Source organism: Melitaea cinxia, chromosome 15 (assembly GCF_905220565.1).
Source record: "Melitaea cinxia chromosome 15, ilMelCinx1.1, whole genome shotgun sequence".
NCBI lineage: Eukaryota > Metazoa > Arthropoda > Insecta > Lepidoptera > Nymphalidae > Melitaea > Melitaea cinxia.
In genome coordinates this window covers 5251885-5269524 of record NC_059408.1, presented here as the reverse complement: position 1 = coordinate 5269524, position 17640 = coordinate 5251885, and the positions used below count along the sequence as shown (strand labels likewise).

General features: G+C 32.8%; 3 protein-coding genes across 3 annotated transcripts in view; 2 read left to right on the top strand and 1 right to left on the bottom strand.

Moving 5' to 3' along the window:
• The window catches only part of LOC123660630, a 72208-nt gene extending 65850 nt beyond the window's left edge, over positions 1 to 6358 (top strand). The window contains 2 exon segments of the mRNA XM_045595686.1: positions 20 to 987; positions 4883 to 6358. Coding sequence (XP_045451642.1) covers positions 20 to 987; positions 4883 to 6284 — 2370 coding nt within the window. The 3' untranslated portion in view covers positions 6285 to 6358.
• Positions 6359 to 7690: 1332 nt separating this feature from the next.
• LOC123660374 (SET and MYND domain-containing protein 4) lies at positions 7691 to 9960 on the bottom strand. Its single transcript, XM_045595465.1, has 2 exons — positions 8549 to 9960; positions 7691 to 8244 (listed from the first exon to the last, which is right to left on the bottom strand). Exons 1-2 carry the CDS (start codon positions 9958 to 9960, stop codon positions 7839 to 7841), a joined length of 1818 nt encoding a protein of 605 aa, XP_045451421.1. The 3' UTR covers positions 7691 to 7838.
• On the top strand, positions 9926 to 11072 carry LOC123660375 (protein OSCP1). Its single transcript, XM_045595466.1, has 2 exons — positions 9926 to 10124; positions 10189 to 11072. Exons 1-2 carry the CDS (start codon positions 10013 to 10015, stop codon positions 10995 to 10997), a joined length of 921 nt encoding a protein of 306 aa, XP_045451422.1. The 5' UTR covers positions 9926 to 10012; the 3' UTR covers positions 10998 to 11072.
• Positions 11073 to 17640: the final 6568 nt, after the last annotated feature.

The window sequence follows — 17640 nt, the reverse complement described above, 5'->3', positions numbered from 1 at the left end:
TTTTCTGTCATTGTTACAGTCACTTGGAAACCATGAATTTGATCGTGGCGTTAGCGGATTGACTCCGTTCATACAAAACCTTTCATGCCCTATTTTAGCGGCAAATCTTGATTTGACCAAAGTTCCTGATTTAGAAAAAGAGACTAATCTAAGAAAATCTGTGGTTTTCAATATCTCTGGTATCTCAGTCGGCGTAATAGGTTACTTAACACCTGAAACGAAAATATTAGCGATAAAAAACGATGTTGAGTATGTTGATGAAATTGTTGCTATAAGAGAAGAATTAAAAAAGTTGAAAGGTGAGGGCGTTAATATTATAATAGGGCTAGGTCACTCTGGCTATTTACGGGACTTAGAGATTGCAAAAGAAGTAGATGGCCTTGATTTAGTTATTGGCGGACATTCAAATACATTTCTATGGAACGGTACAAGCCCCGACTCAGAAAAAATTCAAGGACCTTATCCTACTTACGTCACACAAGCATCAGGTAAGCAGGTCCCTGTGGTGCAGGCTTATGCTTACACAAAATATCTTGGTAAATTACATATGTTATTCAACAGTAAAGGAGACTTGATTAGCGCAGATGGACTTCCTATTTTATTAGATAAAACAATTCCTCAAGACCCAGATGTTTTAGAAATCGTTAAGCGATACAGTACTGATATTTTGAATTACACGGAAGAAGTAATAGGTACAACAGCAGTAGGTTTAGATGGTCTTAGTTGTCAGCAACAAGAATGTAATATGGGTAACCTCATAGCTGACGCTATGGTTTATTATTACGCAAGAGAATACAACAGCAGTAAACATTGGACAGATGCACCTATAGCTTTAATTCAAGGCGGAGGCATAAGATCGTCAATAACGCAAATAGATCTGCCAATTACTATTACTAAAGGTGATTTGATGGGAGTATTACCATTTGAAGGAGGTCTTGTTGTAGTAACAATGAGCGGTCGTATTCTGTTACAAATGTTAGAACATTCGATTGAAAATTACAGTGAATTAGATTATCCTGGTGAATTTTTACAAGTTTCTGGTCTCAAAGTTACATATAATCTTAAAAATCCAACTGGCTTTCAAGTAGTTGAGGTTGAAGCAAGATGCTGGAATTGTTCAATACCAGAATACAGAAAAGTGACGCAAAATGAAATGTATAATGTTATAATGCCATATTTTCTTTCAAGTGGCGGAGACGGATACTCAATGCTTCAAAGCTTACCAACGCGATCGTTGAACTACTCAGAATTAACTTGTACTATGCAATACATCAAACAGCATAGTCCGATTTTTCCACAACTCGAGAATAGGGTAACAATTCTTAAACAAAGCAGTAGTACAGGATTTAGAATAAGTCTATCAAAAGCATTAATACTTTCTGTATTATATTTAACAAGTAAAAATTTTAAATAGATTTAAGACATGCTGTAAAAAAGTGTAAAAAACTGTAAGAATATTTGTAAAATCTTAAAAACTTTTAGTAAGTAATTTAATAAAATTGTTTTGTTGAAATTTTTCTTTTCTAGGAAACAATTAAAAGTGATATTTAATTTTGTTTTATTTAATAACCTCTCAAACGCAATGTCTTACATGTACAGTTTTTCTGTACTTACGTCACTGAATTATTGCTAAACGGCTGAACTGATTTCCATAAGAACTTTTTGTTTTATAGATATTATAAACATGTATTGATGTGCGTATTTTCGACTTGAAATAAGAAAAATATAAGTATACTAGCTGACCCCGCAAACTTTGCTTTGCCTTATATGTTATTAACCCGCTTAATCCCCCCCCCCTCTTTTATAACTTAGGGGTATGAAAAATAGCTGTTGGCCGATTCTCAGACCTACCCGATATGCCCACAAAATTTTATTAAAATCGGTCGAGCCGTTTCAGAGGAGTTCAATGTTTAACACCATGACACGAGAATTTTATATATTAGATATTCATCTTTTGTTGTACAGCGTTATTTTATTTTGAAATAAGTCAGAATAAATTATTGGACGGTTAATTACGTAGTTCTTGTATTTCTTACTTAATTTAATGTTGCATAATTGTAGATAAACATTTTTTATTTATTTATTTATTTATTTATTTATTTATTTATTTATTTATTTATTTATAGAACACCAACAAAGTATACACCAAATTTCAAGTACATATACAATAACAGTAGAGTCTGAGTGTAACTTTAATTATAGGTGATAACTACATTTAAATTTGGGTAACATACACTAATAACACACATAAATAACATACATATGACAAGAACTTAAGATAGTGTTATACAGTTAAATTAACTACATTAAAAGATTAAACAAAAGAAATCAAAATATTAAAAAGAAATAATTTGTAAAATACTAAATACTGATCACTTTGCTGATAAATACAATTTAATCATTATTTTAAATCATTATTATTCATTAAATTATATTATTATCATTATTATTCATTATCAATCATTATTATTAATCATTATTCATCATTTATTTTTATTATTTTTTTTAATTATTTTTATTTTTTTTATCATTTTTTTATTATTTTTTTTTTTTTTATCATTGAACATAGCTATACACAGCGTAATGATCAACACAAATGACATTTTGAGCTAGAGGGAAACTTAGAGGGGCGAATGGTTTACTGTTAGGTTAAAAAAAATAAAAAACAATAAATTTTTGTTTGAATTATTAAATCAGTCTGTAATTAATGTAATAAAAGATTGCTGACCTTAAAAACTCCATATGAAGGTAATAATCGAGAAACAAAGTAAATGCAATGCAAATTAGCCTTTTTAACAACTTCCAAAAAGGAGGTAGTTCTTAATTCTATTGTAATTTTATTTTTTATTTTTTTAATGTATCGAAGCTTTTGACGGGTTGGACCTATTTCGATTATTTTTTTATTTAATCGAATATTTTTAAAGAAGTGAATATTTAATTTTAATCAAAAAAAATGAATTATTTTTTTGGGTAATTAATTAAAATGTTATTTTTTTAAGAATTTGCGGGTACTTTTTGACTGGTTATCAATGTATTTGCCTATTCATAACGGTTTGAAAAAATTAGAGTTTGAATATCTACGTGATGAACGTATATGTATATTATACGTTCATCAGAATGTACCTAATGATTTTGCAGCGGGTTCTTAGACTATAGAGGACGTTCAAGTTTTACGTAACGCAAATTTTAAAGAATTTTTGACCTCCCATTTGCGTTCCTCGTGTAATGCACCGTAAGGTTTTCCTGTCCCCCCCCCCTCCCCCCATAAACGTTTTGCAACACCCAACTAACCATTTTTGCCCAAACGTCACAACTATGTTGCGCAAAGTACCGGAAAATCACTAAAAAAATCGTATTTGCGGTAACTATAATACATCTATCATCATAACACATATATCTATACTAATACTATAAAGCTGAAGAATTTGTTTGTTTGTTTGTTTGAACGCGCTAATCTCAGAAACTACTGGTCCGATTTGAAAAATTCTTTTTGTGTTAGATAGCCCATTTATCGAGGAAGGTTATAAGCTATATATCATCACTCTAAGACCAAAAGGATCGGAGCACCAATGAAGAATGTTTCAAAATCGGGGGTTCTTTTTTACTTTTGAGAGCTTCCGCTGCGTGCGCTATGAAAACAGTTAGAGTTTCGCAAAAATCATGTATGACAGAATTGATCCCCTTTAAAAGTTCTAAAAAAAAGTCCGCGACAGCATATATCTATCTTTTAAGGTTGGCTCACCTATTCTAAAATTATCCATTATTTGCGAAGATGTTTTTATAAACATGATATTAATCCTTATCTAAATAAATACGTTATTCATCACAAGTATTTAATTTAAAACAAAATAGCCTTTTACATAATCCGATTTCAATGAGTATCTCAGGAGATATCGCAGTTTTAAAATAATATCGCAGCAAAATAATGATCAAGTGTTGCGCGAGCCTCTGTTCCACGCGGACGAAGTCGCACGCAGAAACTAGTATATGCATATACAAAAAGGGGCATTAGCGAAAAAAGTTGCCAAATTAGGAGATTTTAATACCCTAATTTTTTTTTAATAAAAAAACAATGTTACGTAACACGTTGTTCGAAACTCCCGCCCCTGTAACGCATGGTAACGTTTTACAAGACCCCCTCCCCCAAATTGCGTTATGTAATACTTGAACGTCCCCCTGGGGGCGATAAGACGAAATTTTAGACATACACTGATTGATTGTATGTGCATTGCTTGACATAGGCCTCTTTCTTCGTGCCGGGGCCCGGAAGCTTCATCCGGGCCTAGCGCCGGGGCGAGGTGGCGAATGCTAGCGCAACCCTATCTCACCCCACCCAAGCGAACGACTGCTCACACGTGGTGGTTTTTTAATCAGCAGGAGTTTCACATAACGCTCTGGCGCCCTCGTGCTGGAGGGTATCCATGATGGGTTTTCCCCACGTAAAAAAAGGCTTCTTTCTTCGTGTAGCGATCCCGTGGCGCCCCGCTATGACAATGGGGGTACCACTGGGTTTTAGTGGGTAGTCTGGGTTGGCCTGGAGTCCTACACTCCCGCTAGCCTTGTCGAAAAAAAGGCCTCTTTCTTCGTATAGAAGGATCAGACCTTAATCCACGACGCTCTTTCACTGCAAGATTAAATATATTTCCTGCCAGGAGTAACGATCGCTATATAGACACTATAGAAAGGCATAGATAAACTAAACCAAGTACATACTTGTACAAAAAAAAAACTATTCGCCTAGAGTAGGAAACGAACCTGTGATTGCCGATATGTAAGCGTCTACGCGCACCAGATTTTTTGTCACGCAAATATGTATAGATTATGATAAGGATTTAATGCTATATATCTGCATATCTATATAATATATCTAATATTTTTTGCAGTCTCTCGGCAATCACGAATTCGACGAAGACATTGGTGGAGTCGTGCCTTTTATAAGAAACCTGACGTCACCTGTTCTAGCTGCTAACCTCATTCTTACTCACGTGCCTGATCTTGAAAAAGAAGCCAATTTGTACAAATCAATAGTAATCATTAAAAACGGCGTCAAAATCGGAATTGTAGGCTATTTAACTCCAGAAACTAAATTTCTTGCACCAAAAAATAATGTAGAATACGAAGATGAAGTCGTAGCTTTAAAAAAAGAAGTATATAAACTAAAACAAATGGGAATAAAAATAATAATAGCTTTAGGTCATTCAGGTTTTTTGACAGATTTGTTAATCGCCGAAGAGATTGAAGACCTAGATTTAGTAATAGGTGGTCATTCCAATACTTTTCTCATAAATAATAGTACAGATGAAATACCCGAATATCCACAAGGTCCTTATCCTACCGTAGTGAAACAAAAGTCAGGTCGAAAAGTTCTAGTAGTACAAGCTTACGCTTATACAAAATATCTAGGAAAATTGCACTTAATTTTTGATAATCAAGGTGAAATTATTTATTACGACGGTGAACCCATACTATTAAATAAAGTAGTCCCAGAAGATCCAGAGCTTTTAGAAATGGTTTATCGATATAGAACTGATGTCGATAACGTTTACAATGACGTAGTTGGTACTTCATTATATTTTCTTGATGGTGACTCTTGCCGCCTTAAGGAATGTAATTTAGGAAACTTCATTAACGACGCCATAATAAATTACACAAAACAGTATTACGATGAATATTCTGACGTTAACATAGCTGTAACTCAAGGAGGTAGGATTAGGACATCTATAAACGGTGAAGGAAAACCATTTAAAATTACAAGGGGTGATTTAATTGCTGTCATACCGTTTACTGATACATTATGCATAATGTCCATGAATGGAGCCACACTAAGAAAAGCCATGGAACATTCGGTAGCATCGTGGAGAAAAATCGACACTCCTGGTCAATTTCTACAATTTTCTGGAATGCAAGTCGTTTATGATTTAGCTAAAGAGCCTGGCTCTCGATTAGTTAAAGCGAAAGCAATTTGTTCAAGCTGTTCTGAACTAAATGATATTAAAGATAATCTCGAGTACAAAGTGATAACGTCCAGTTTTCTGTGCGATGGAGGAGATGGATATGAAATGTTTGAATCTCTTCAAAAAGAAATAGTACCCTATAACGAAATAACTTGTGCTATAGATTATTTGAAAAAATTTAGTCCTATAAAACCAATTGTTTCAACGAGAATAAGTATTATCAATGCTGATAATGTCCAATCCGCTAGATTTTTGCCTTCGAAAGGATGGTCAGTTACATTTAGCATTAAAATTATTTTTATAGTCTGTTCAACGTTATTATTTACCTAATGTTATTAATAATTTAATTATAATTCTTTGTTTGTTATCTAAGGAACAAATATTTAAATATAGAATTAACATTCCTGGTGCTAGTAGAAATTTAAAAAAATGTTATTGTTATTGATGAAATTAAAATGATTTTAAAGTACTAAAATTGTTTTATTTAACTCAATATTCTTTTAAGAAAATAATAACACAAAGTATGTAGTTAAACCGTTACAGTTACAAGTTATGATTAAATAAATACTTTATTGTATTTAAAACAGAACGGTTAAAATTTATATAGTCTTTAGTGAGCATTTACTTAGTCCAGAAAATTCTTTTTGAGTAAAACTAGCTGTGCCCGCGACTTCGTCCGCGTGGAATTTACCTAAGAAAAGTTATTGTTTCAGTCATAAAATAAATAATGTTCTAAATAAAAGTACTCTTACGTTATTTCTTACAACAACAGGTATCTGCAAATAAAAGTCCCGTCAAAATCGGTCCAGCCATTTCAGAGATTAGCCGGAACAGACAGACGACAAAATTGTAAAAAATGTTATTTTGGTATATGTACCGTGTATAAATCCATATGCATTTAGTAAAAAAGGTAATTTTAATATTACAAACAGACACGTCAATTTTATTTATTTGTATAGATTAATTGTAATGATAAACTGTCACTAAGTAATTATTTTAGATATTTTTCAGTTGCTTGCAAGACAGTCATGACGAAGGGACCAAAGTAAAATTTTAAGAATCTCTAGTTTTACAAAAAAAAAAAACAATGCAATACACTTGTTCTAAAATTCAAGCATCTTTGTTTACAAATAGACTTTATAAAAGTGTATTCTTTCTTAATATGCCAAATTAAATAGAAACCATAAAGTGTATGTTTCGGAGCTCATACAACATGTATGGTATATAATAGCAAATGATACTATAATTGGATTTTCAAAGACAAAAACAGTTTAATTATATAATCATTTTTATTATAACTTTTATATTAAAACAACAATATTCGTGGCTAAGTAGAAAACATACTCGAAATTTCAATATCAAAAAATAATACTTTTTATAACATTATTTGTATTTATAACCTTATAGTAGCTAGGTTACAATACTTACTATCAATAATATCAGTTTACTGATATAACAATATTTTATGAATTATAAATATTTTTTTAATGTTATAACTAAAATATAATACTTATTTTCAATCACAATAATCATTCCAACTGAGTATATTACTGTTGCAAATAAGTTTATATTTTATAAATCTCTACCATTTACATAACGTTGTAGTAAATTCTATTTAATTTACCACAAAATAATATGAAAAAAAAAATTTAATGTTTAGTTTTACACTTAACAAACTTAATTAAAAACAATAAAATTTCAAAATTTTGAATCGTAAAATTAAAAAAACGTAATAATGAAAATTATAATATGTATATAATTCTAATCAGATTCAGAAGTACTTTAAAAATCTACTTAAATAAAATATTTAATAAAAAAAATTAACTGACTATAAACTAATCTTAATTTATTTTGAGTAACTCACACACCAACAACGCCAACTTTTTAATTCCTGCTTGTATTAGAAGTGACTGGTTTCCATTTAATCATCAAACTATTACCATATGGTACTAAACCCTCAAATATCGCCAAGCATTGTTTTAAAGCTTCTTGGCAGTCACAAAGCTCTGCACACGGTGCATAAGGCTCTAGTTCTTTACAAAGGACACACAATTTTTCATAACATTTAAATGCAGTTTCTACATCTCCTTTTTGTAGTTTGTCTATTACATTAGCATTTAACAAACTGTTTTTAGATTGAACTAATTTTGCACGTATTTTTTTAAACATCATAGTTAGACTAATGTAAGAAGGCCAATTATTGACACATGCTTCACATGAACACGTAAATTTGTACTGAAATTTAAGGGTAGCCTGACGTGAACTTCGTTCTTCAATAGCATGATGAGGTCTGAAAATTAAGTTAAAATTGTAACTAATTAAATCAAGAATAGTAATTATTTATACAACACAAATATATTTATTAAATGCGTTTTTCTAAATTGGTACTTTTTCAAATAATTTGTAGCATTGTTTAAAAATATTACGTAGTAGAAAGTAATGATTAAAAATTAAGTATTTAATTTAAAAAAAAAACAGATTAAATTAATATTTGCAAAATCATTGGTGATGATTTTATAATAATTATATATGTTGCTTGTATTTATTGAAATTGTGAGGCGTGATAAATATTTCAAGATGCAAGTACTACTTACCCATAGTTATCAAAAATTTGCATTCCTTTTTTAATTGGGCGTAGAGCAAACACACACATTCTTCCAGTGCCTAGCTTACAGAACCTTACAACATTTGGGGCACATGAGTGATTGATAAGGCTACAAAAGGCATATGGGGCACTTGCTACACTTATTTCATCTACAAAAGTACCCTTCTCACTTTCAATGTTAGAACTAATACCATGCATATTTGTGGGAGTCGTCATCAAATGTAACAATAACAGTCCAGCTACACATTTGAAAATTTTCTCATTTTGATCTTCATTATCAGCTTTCAAAAAATTTGAATTGTATTTTAAAAATCTTAAAAACACAACGGCAGTAACAGACTTTTGAAATATATCAGAAATAGATCGTTTATCTAAATTTGTAGCTAATGTATGAATAGGTGCATAGTATTTGGAATCATATACCCACTTGCCATCAACCTGAATATGTCCTTGTAGTTCAGTGCCAATGTTAGCTTCAGCATCTTCAATTGTTTTAAAGAAGTCATTCCAATTCTTATGATCATGACGAGCTTTAAGTACAGTTCTCAGAGCAAGAAGTTCTAACTTAGTAAAGTCCATTTCAACTAGGGTAGCCATTAGCGGGCATTCAATAGCATGAAACTCTTTCATAGCCTTTTCTTTACATTCCTCACTACAGTAAAGACAAAAACAACAGGCATCACATGGCATAAGATTCAAACTCCTCGAGATACAATAATTACAACAAAATAAGTATTGAGACTTAAGTAACAGAGTCACATATGGATTTTCTTCAATTATAACTTCACCTACTTTTATATCCTCTTTGGCAATGACATGCCTACCCATTTCCTTCGTGTATAAAACTTTTAATTTATTGCTTGCACTTACATATCGAGGATCTTTTTCACTTTTCATTTGTAAGAACTCTTGAAAATCAGTTTTCTCTACTTCCTCTTTCTGTTTGCTTAAAGCCTGCATACACATTTCCTTCCTGTTGTTAAGCCTTTCAGTTATTCTTTCAGGATAGTTCAAAGAAAAAAAAGTATTTATATCTTGTAAACATTCTTTGTATTTGTTTAGTTCAAAGAACACTGCTGATCTGTTAGACAGAGCAAGACAATAGTTTTCAGAATTTGAAGGAGCATTCAGAAGTGATAAGTTATAATACTGCCACGCTTTATGGTACTCTTCTTGTTGAAAGCTTTTGTTGCCAAGGTTACGGTAGTGTAAAGAAAGATCATTACTTTTCTTCATTTCTGTGACATTTGGAAAAGCATTAAGATCCTCAAAAATTTTATAAACAAAGATCACTCTCTCACTGTTAGTTTTGAGTAATAATAATTCTTGTGACATTTGTTTTATTTTACCCTGTGAAGTTAACTTGGCGATAACGCCTTCATAGCAACTATCAATAATCATCTTGAACTGCAGTGAATAAAATCTGTTTATTTAATTATTATAGTTAATAATTATGTCTCACTTTGCTACACCTTTTATAGTTATAAATTTAGGTTGTGAAATGATCTATGTGATTGATCAAAGATTAAAAACTCAAAAGGTACCCCTGGATAAATCTGAAAGAGGTTTGTGAAAATTAGTATTATGTGAAGCATCACGTAAAGCAAAATAATATAAATTTTTTAACAGTACTTACAGATATTCTGAACGTGTTACTACATCCTAAACTCTTGGATGAGCTATTTATACCTCAACCGGCGGCAACGCACACTGTGATTAAGCGGCTACTTCAGGATATATCTGCCACATCCATTATGAAACTGGACGATTACTCCATGAGTAAATTGTGGGATCTCATGACCATGATATTCAAATGGCAAATATCTGTAGCAACAAATCAAAACATTTTTGACATAACCCGGCAACATTTACGTGGTGTAGCTATACTTATGCCACAATACTTTTCGAAAGATATTTTTGAAAATTCCCAAAAAAAATTTGATATCTTAGCACAAAAGTTTACAGACGATGACTATAATTGTTTATGCACTGCTTTAATAATCTGGTTTTCAGAATACCACGCTAAAATTTCAGTTCTTATGAGATTAGGTTTACAGAAAAAAGATGGCACATTTTCCCTTCCATATACAATAAATGCCAATATTCTAAAGAAATTAGGTGAAAACATATATAAATATGATAACGCTAAAAAAACTGAAGATGAATATAAAAACTATAGTCTCGATACCGGCGAAATAAATTGTCTTTTAGCGTCAATTGATAATGTCTTTAGTACATCTAACGTTATTAAATTAAAATTGCCATTCGAGTTTGATAATGAGAAAAATGAGAACAAAATATTAAAAATAGATACAAAAACTGAATATAAAAATATAACAGCAACCTTAAAGAATAAAAATAAGAGCAGCGATCTTACATACACAGCAAATGTATTGAAATCGCCCCAAGAGGACCTGTTAGAAATGCTTAATGAGTAACTATAAAAATAATATTAAATTAGTGCACGCCTATGTATGTTTCTTACACTAAAATATATTAAATTATGCCTTAAATATTACGTTTTATTTTCTACTTAACCTTGAGAGGTTTCAGTTTCTTGCCATAGTTTCTTGAAAGAGTATACCAAGTTACCAACTTTTTGTCGTAATAATAACTTAGGCAAATTACTCGACTTTTATTTAAAAAGTAACACACTTGTCAACCAGAGTTCAAAACACAGAATGGAACAGAATGGACAATATGGTCCATAGATTATACACTTATATACTGGTAATATGGTCTGCGGATTGGCAAAGTATATGTCTCAAAGAGTAATAATTATGTATAATTGAGGGGTATAGTATCAAAAACTGCAAAGTCCATTTTTTTAGAGTAGCCACATTTTTATACATATACTAACTTCAGATCTTTTCCTACTAATTCGTTCTTACCGATCAAAGCAACATCAGCTTTATCCAATAGAAATTAGAGGTCAAAGAATGAAGAATGCAACAAAAACAGCAATGTCCTAATGTGGTTAAATCAAAAACAGCATTGTCCATTCGGCCAATGAGAGGCCGGCGTGTTATGCCTAAACAGTATGGCGGGTGCAAACGCAGAGAGTAATACGGTGTGACTTTTGTACCCAATAAAACAACTTTTAGAAATAGTAAATAATTGTATTTTGTTGTTAGACTATTCAATTGTTAATTATGGATAACTCGCCAATAGTTGTCGATAATAACAAATCTAGAAAACGAATCAGAGATCCCACAAAATGGAAAAGAAATTTGGAGAAATTGGAGCAGTTAGTTTAGTTTCATTTACTAATTTTGATCCTTTAACCCTGGGAAATATTATTATACCTAAAATTATTGTTTATATATATTTTATTTTTAAATAAATCTAGATATTTTATAATATTTATGTGTATGTATATAATTATATATAAGAAGTAGTACAATGCTGCTTTGCAGCCGAATTGGGCTTGCACGACCGGGGTGGTACTTCTCGCTCACATAATACCGGCGTAAAGTGACAGCTATGCTGTCGCGTTTCGTACGGTTTGTGAGTTTCCGGTGACCTATTAGAAGATGAGGAGTCCCACATTGTCCTATTATGATAAGCTCATACCTCAAAATATAGATAGCGGAAGATGCGAACTACATGAAGAAGAAGACGAAAAAGCATCTCGTCAAGAAAATTTTGATCTACCTGATGTTCGAATTTGATTAAATAATCGCAATACAGTTATTTCCTTTCTAGATCCTTTATTACTTATTTCCAAAGAAAATCGCTTGACGTTCTATTCTTTTTTTTTATAAAATTTAAATTGATAAATTAGTAAAAGTTTTTGTTTAACAATAAATTACATCATACTTAATATTTTTATTTATATCAATTTGAACATGCCAATTGCCCCTTCATATTCATGTACTTATGTAATTTTTTTTAAAAATTCGTTAAGTATCAAACTATCTATAGAAGTTGCACTATACTAAAATAGTATAATCAATATCAGCAATGTCCATCAAAGTTTAATTCAAAACCTGCATTGTCCTCAGATTAGTTTCAAAAAACGCAAAGTCCATTGGTTTTTAGTGTTTTATTTATATTTAGGACAATAAATACGTTGTTTTATAATAATTATGACTTGTATTGTTATTGTTTGGTTTATTATTTAATAAATTTGTAAAGTCTACTTTATGATGAAGGGAGGAAAACGTTTATTTCATTTTATTTAAAATCATTAACATTGGACTTAGCTGTTTTTGAAACTATACCCCTCAATTGTATTATACAATTTTTATTTTGTTTTGTCAAAACATGTAGTTTAGACATAGCGGGGAGAACCAAACCATAGAGAAATTATAAATAATTAAAACCAGTGTTATAATGTACTTATTTACTACTATTTAACTCTGTCTCAGGCAAACTATTGAAGTATTAAATTATGACCATGACGAGAAGAGGGGCCTGTTCCGTATGACTTTTACTGCTCTTCAGTACATGTTCAAATAGAAAGTAAAATGCATATTTTTTACTTTTTTCTCTTTTTTAATTAATGTAAAGTAAAAAGCAGAAAAACTCGCGAAAAAAAAAACCACGTTCCATCGTGCGGGGGGGGGGTTATAGGGAAAAGCTACGTTAGGCTACATGAGGGGAGGGAAAGGTTGGATGGCGGCGTGCATGCTGGCCGGCTATCCCTGCTGCCAATTGCAGGCAGAGATCCTCGCCGAAATTTACCAGTTCGTGGCGGCAAGGAGATCCTGGGGGGAGCCTCCGACGTCTCCTTCGGAAGTGAGTGAGACGGCGATTCGGGCCGCTGACCTTCCGTTTGGTGCAGGTATTTTCCAGACACGGGTGCTTCTGTAAGTACCTGCACCAAATCGCGAGACGAGAGGCGACTCCAGCCTGCCACGAGTGTGGGGCGCCAGAGGATATGGCGTCCACAAGCTGGAGGTGTGCGCCGCATGGGACTCGCAGCAGCGCACGCTTTCGGCGATCCTCGGACAGGATCTCTCACTGCCGAGCATCGTAAAAGCCATGGTCAACAGTGAGAGATGTTGGCAGGTGGCAGTCTGCTTCTGAGAAGGAGGCCGCGGAGTGGGCCAGAGAGAATGACATCTCCGCTGACCCACTCCGGCGCAGACGTACGGGGGCAAAGAGGAGACGGTTTGCCAACCTCCTCCCCCCTCGTAATAGTGGGGTCGCCGGCCGATAGTCGGGGGACTTCAGCCGGCCGGACGACACGACCCCACATGTCTAAGGGGTGGCCTTGTTGTGAGCGAGGTCACCCCCACCATTGTGCCGGGGAGATACCCTAGTTTTTTTTAAAATAAAAAACAATGTTACGTAACACGTTGTTCGAAACTCCTGCCCGTGTAACGCATCGTAACGTTTTACAAGACTCCCTCCCCCCAAATTGCGCTACGTATTACTTGAACTTAAACCCCCCCCCCCCTTGGGGACGATAAGACGAAATTTTAGACACACACTGATTGATTGCATGTGCATTGCTTGACATAGGCCTCTTTCTCCTCTTCGTGCCGGGGCCCGAAGGCTTCGTCCGGGCCTACCGCCGGGGCGAGGTGGCGAAAGCTAGCGCGACCTCATCTCGCCCCACCCAGGCGGACGACTGCTCACACGTGGTGGTTTTTTAATCAGTATCCATGATGGATTTTCCCCACATAAAAAAAGGCGGAGGGGAGGGTCTAAGAAGGGCTAAAATATGACCGCACGTGGTTTATGGACGCTCCCTTTATTTTTATAAATAATCGTACAAAAAGCTATTCATAGCTGTTTATAACGGCCATGGGACGATAAAAATACCGAATCGGCCTCCCCTGCTGAAAATTCCAAATAAAAAACGATGATTTGTATGGGAAGTTATTATAAACTACTGTGTGTTTGAAACAGGGATTCCAAAATTGTTCAATTACTTCAATACTAATATTTAATTATAAACTATTAGTAAATGTATTAATTATAATAATCTGGTAATGATAAAAATATTCTTATGAATTTGTGACTAGTCCTCGTCGCTATTTTCATTAATCACATTGGTGCTATTGTCTTTATTGAAAAAAGTATTAAGTATTGTGTAAAGTATTAAGTGGTCTGGGGATGTTAGCTAACCATCGTCCGTACGGCAGGTAAAAAATTATTGCAGCGACTTTAGAGCAAACCCCAATTGTCCTCAGTCCATTACCACATTCGCAACTAGATTTTGATATTTCACTCCGTCCAATTGTGTTTGGTTTATATTCAATAAAACATCTGTAAACCTTTCTATCAATTTGGCGAGATTGTACTTGAGCCTTCAACATATTGGTGGTATCTATTTATATTTTTGACGATCTGAATAGTCATTATTATCTGAATCACTCATTGTCTCTGCTATATATGATGAGTACTTCGTAGCTAGCTACATATTATACTAATCTGTGGCGTTAGATAGATATTAGATAGTGCTGTGTGGCTACGGCACTAAAGAATTTAGCCACCCCCTCTCTTCCCGTGGGTGTCGTAAAAGGCGACTAAGGGATAACAAGGTTCCACAACCATCTTGGAACTTAAGAAGCCGACCGATGGCGGGATAACCATCCAACTACTGGCTTGAAATACACAGGCCGAAGACGGGCAGCAGCGTCTTCGGTGCGACAAAGCCAGTACTGCGGTCACCAACCCGCCTGCCCAGCGTGGTGACTATGGGCAAAACACATGAGTTCACGTTATTTTAGGCGTAAACTTGTGGAGGCCTTTGTCCAGCAGTGGACTGTATAGGCTGTAATGATGTGGCGTTAGATTACTTACATCCAAAGACGCCGTTTGCAAAAACGTGCAAAAAATTTGAAGTCTAGAATTCCCTTCGTCAAGAACAGCCGCAGTATCCATATTCCCAAAACAATTAATGCCATGTATTGAGCTAACATGTATTTTTTTTAACTTTTTTTTTTCACAATTTAAAGCATTATTGGTCACAGAAAACACCTTTATGCTTACAAAGACATTTGATTGAAAAAATATTTTACTATTCTCATATCATCATGACGACGCTTTGGCACAACGGTCACAGCACTGGTTTGTGGCTGTTGCGCTGGCGGTTGCAGGTTCGATCCCCGCACGTGACAAACATTTGTATTGGCCATTCAGATGTTTGCCGTGGTATTCTACTAATAATGGACTACCTTTCTTTTATTCAGTATTCGCTAAAGTAGTTGTTTCTTAATCTACGTTAATAGTTTATTCAGAACACTCGGAAGGAACATCTACTCTGGTCTGCCACCATACCCATACATTTTATGCAAAAAAGCAGCAAACATTTTTAATAATTGATATTACTCATTGAGATAAGGTATTATGAACATATTGACTACGCAAACAAAATGTATAAAGGCGATTATACAGAAAACACAATTATTCAAAAAATACTTTATTTACAATACAAGAAGTTCACAACTCATACTTCAAATGAAAAGGAATACAAAAATGTTATATGATAGTTAAATTTTCAATATAGTACAATTTTGTCCTAGAACTTCATTCATTCAACAACTATATTAGTATAACAGTCTAATGAGATCTTTAACGTGATTTAAGTCGTTTTACGAATTCATTGTAACTAAAACGTTATGTATGCACTATCCTTGACATTAATTTTAAAGCAACACAACTTAAAAAAATTGTGTCTATAATAGCTCTCATTGGACTGTTGTTTTAAAGTAACAATCAAGTAATAAAAATAACAGCCACTCAAAAAGTTACAGAACGTAAAATCGAATACTATTATACATGTCTAAATTAATGTTTTACTGTCCTTATGTTGCATGTTAATTGCCTTTTATTAATTTGTTATTCATTAAAAAAATTCAACAACACCAATTATTATAACAACGTATTTAATAATAGAAAAATAACAATAAGAACAAAACTGAATAAATCAAGCCTAGCCTAGCTTTAACCTAGCCGTGTTCCACATTTACCACTTCTCTGTAAATGCAACCCTGACATTGTATCTTAACTATTTAAAAATGTTTGTTTATGTGTTATATAATAATCCACACATTAATTTTACACTTTAAAAATGTAAATATGCATTATGTAATTTTCTGTTGTCGATGTTTCATTCACTTCAAATAAAAATTATAAATTTATAATGTTACATATTGTCAGTTAGTAAGTTAGAAATCCATTAAAGGTAGACTAGATATTAATACACAATGTTATAAGGAATCTTTAAGCTATTTGTTACAAGCAAAGATCTTGTACATAATAGGCGAAATGTTATCACAAATAGAAGCAATTGCTTGAAACAAACCACTACCTTTCTGTCCAATATTTATTAACAAACCCATATAAGTTTAGTATATTATTATACTTACAAATATACCTTATATAAATATGCCTCATAAATTCATTTTTCACATAAATTTTTCGGGTCATTAAATTCTGTAAGTATACTAAATAACTAAAAAAAATATTAATTCAATAATAATATTTCAAGTATGAAAAGAAATGTATCTGTTAAAAGAAGACCAATTTTAACTATTGTTTTTCTTGAATAGACCAAAATGAAGATATAAATAAATATTTTGATATTAAGAAATTTCATTTTACATACATAATTATCAAGATATAAACTGAACTTATGAATGGCGTTTCTAGACAGTCCAAAAAAATGCATTTATCAATGATTATGTGAATGAGAAGTCCATATTTTCACAAAAATATAGATTAAATTTGATTATAGTTAAAAAAAAATTGACAATTCTAAAATAGCTCATGTCATAATAAATTTTACATTATTCACACACTTTGCTACAAGAATCTTGAATAGCACCGCATTCAAATGCGTTTTTATCGCTATTGATATAATGGTACAGATAGTTTGTATTAAAAATGGTACAGATAATTCATAAAACGTCGATCATCTATAAAACCTAACCGCGATAAAATCCGAAAAAGTTTACATTATAATGAGTTCATAAAACATTAATTTTTATGAAGAAAAACATACCAGACTATCACCATTCACCAGAATATCACCATAAGAGAATTAGAATCATCTATAACACAATAAATTTTCACAGTTTATCATGATTGTCATTTTGAATTCTAGACAATTGAATCCGTGGTCAC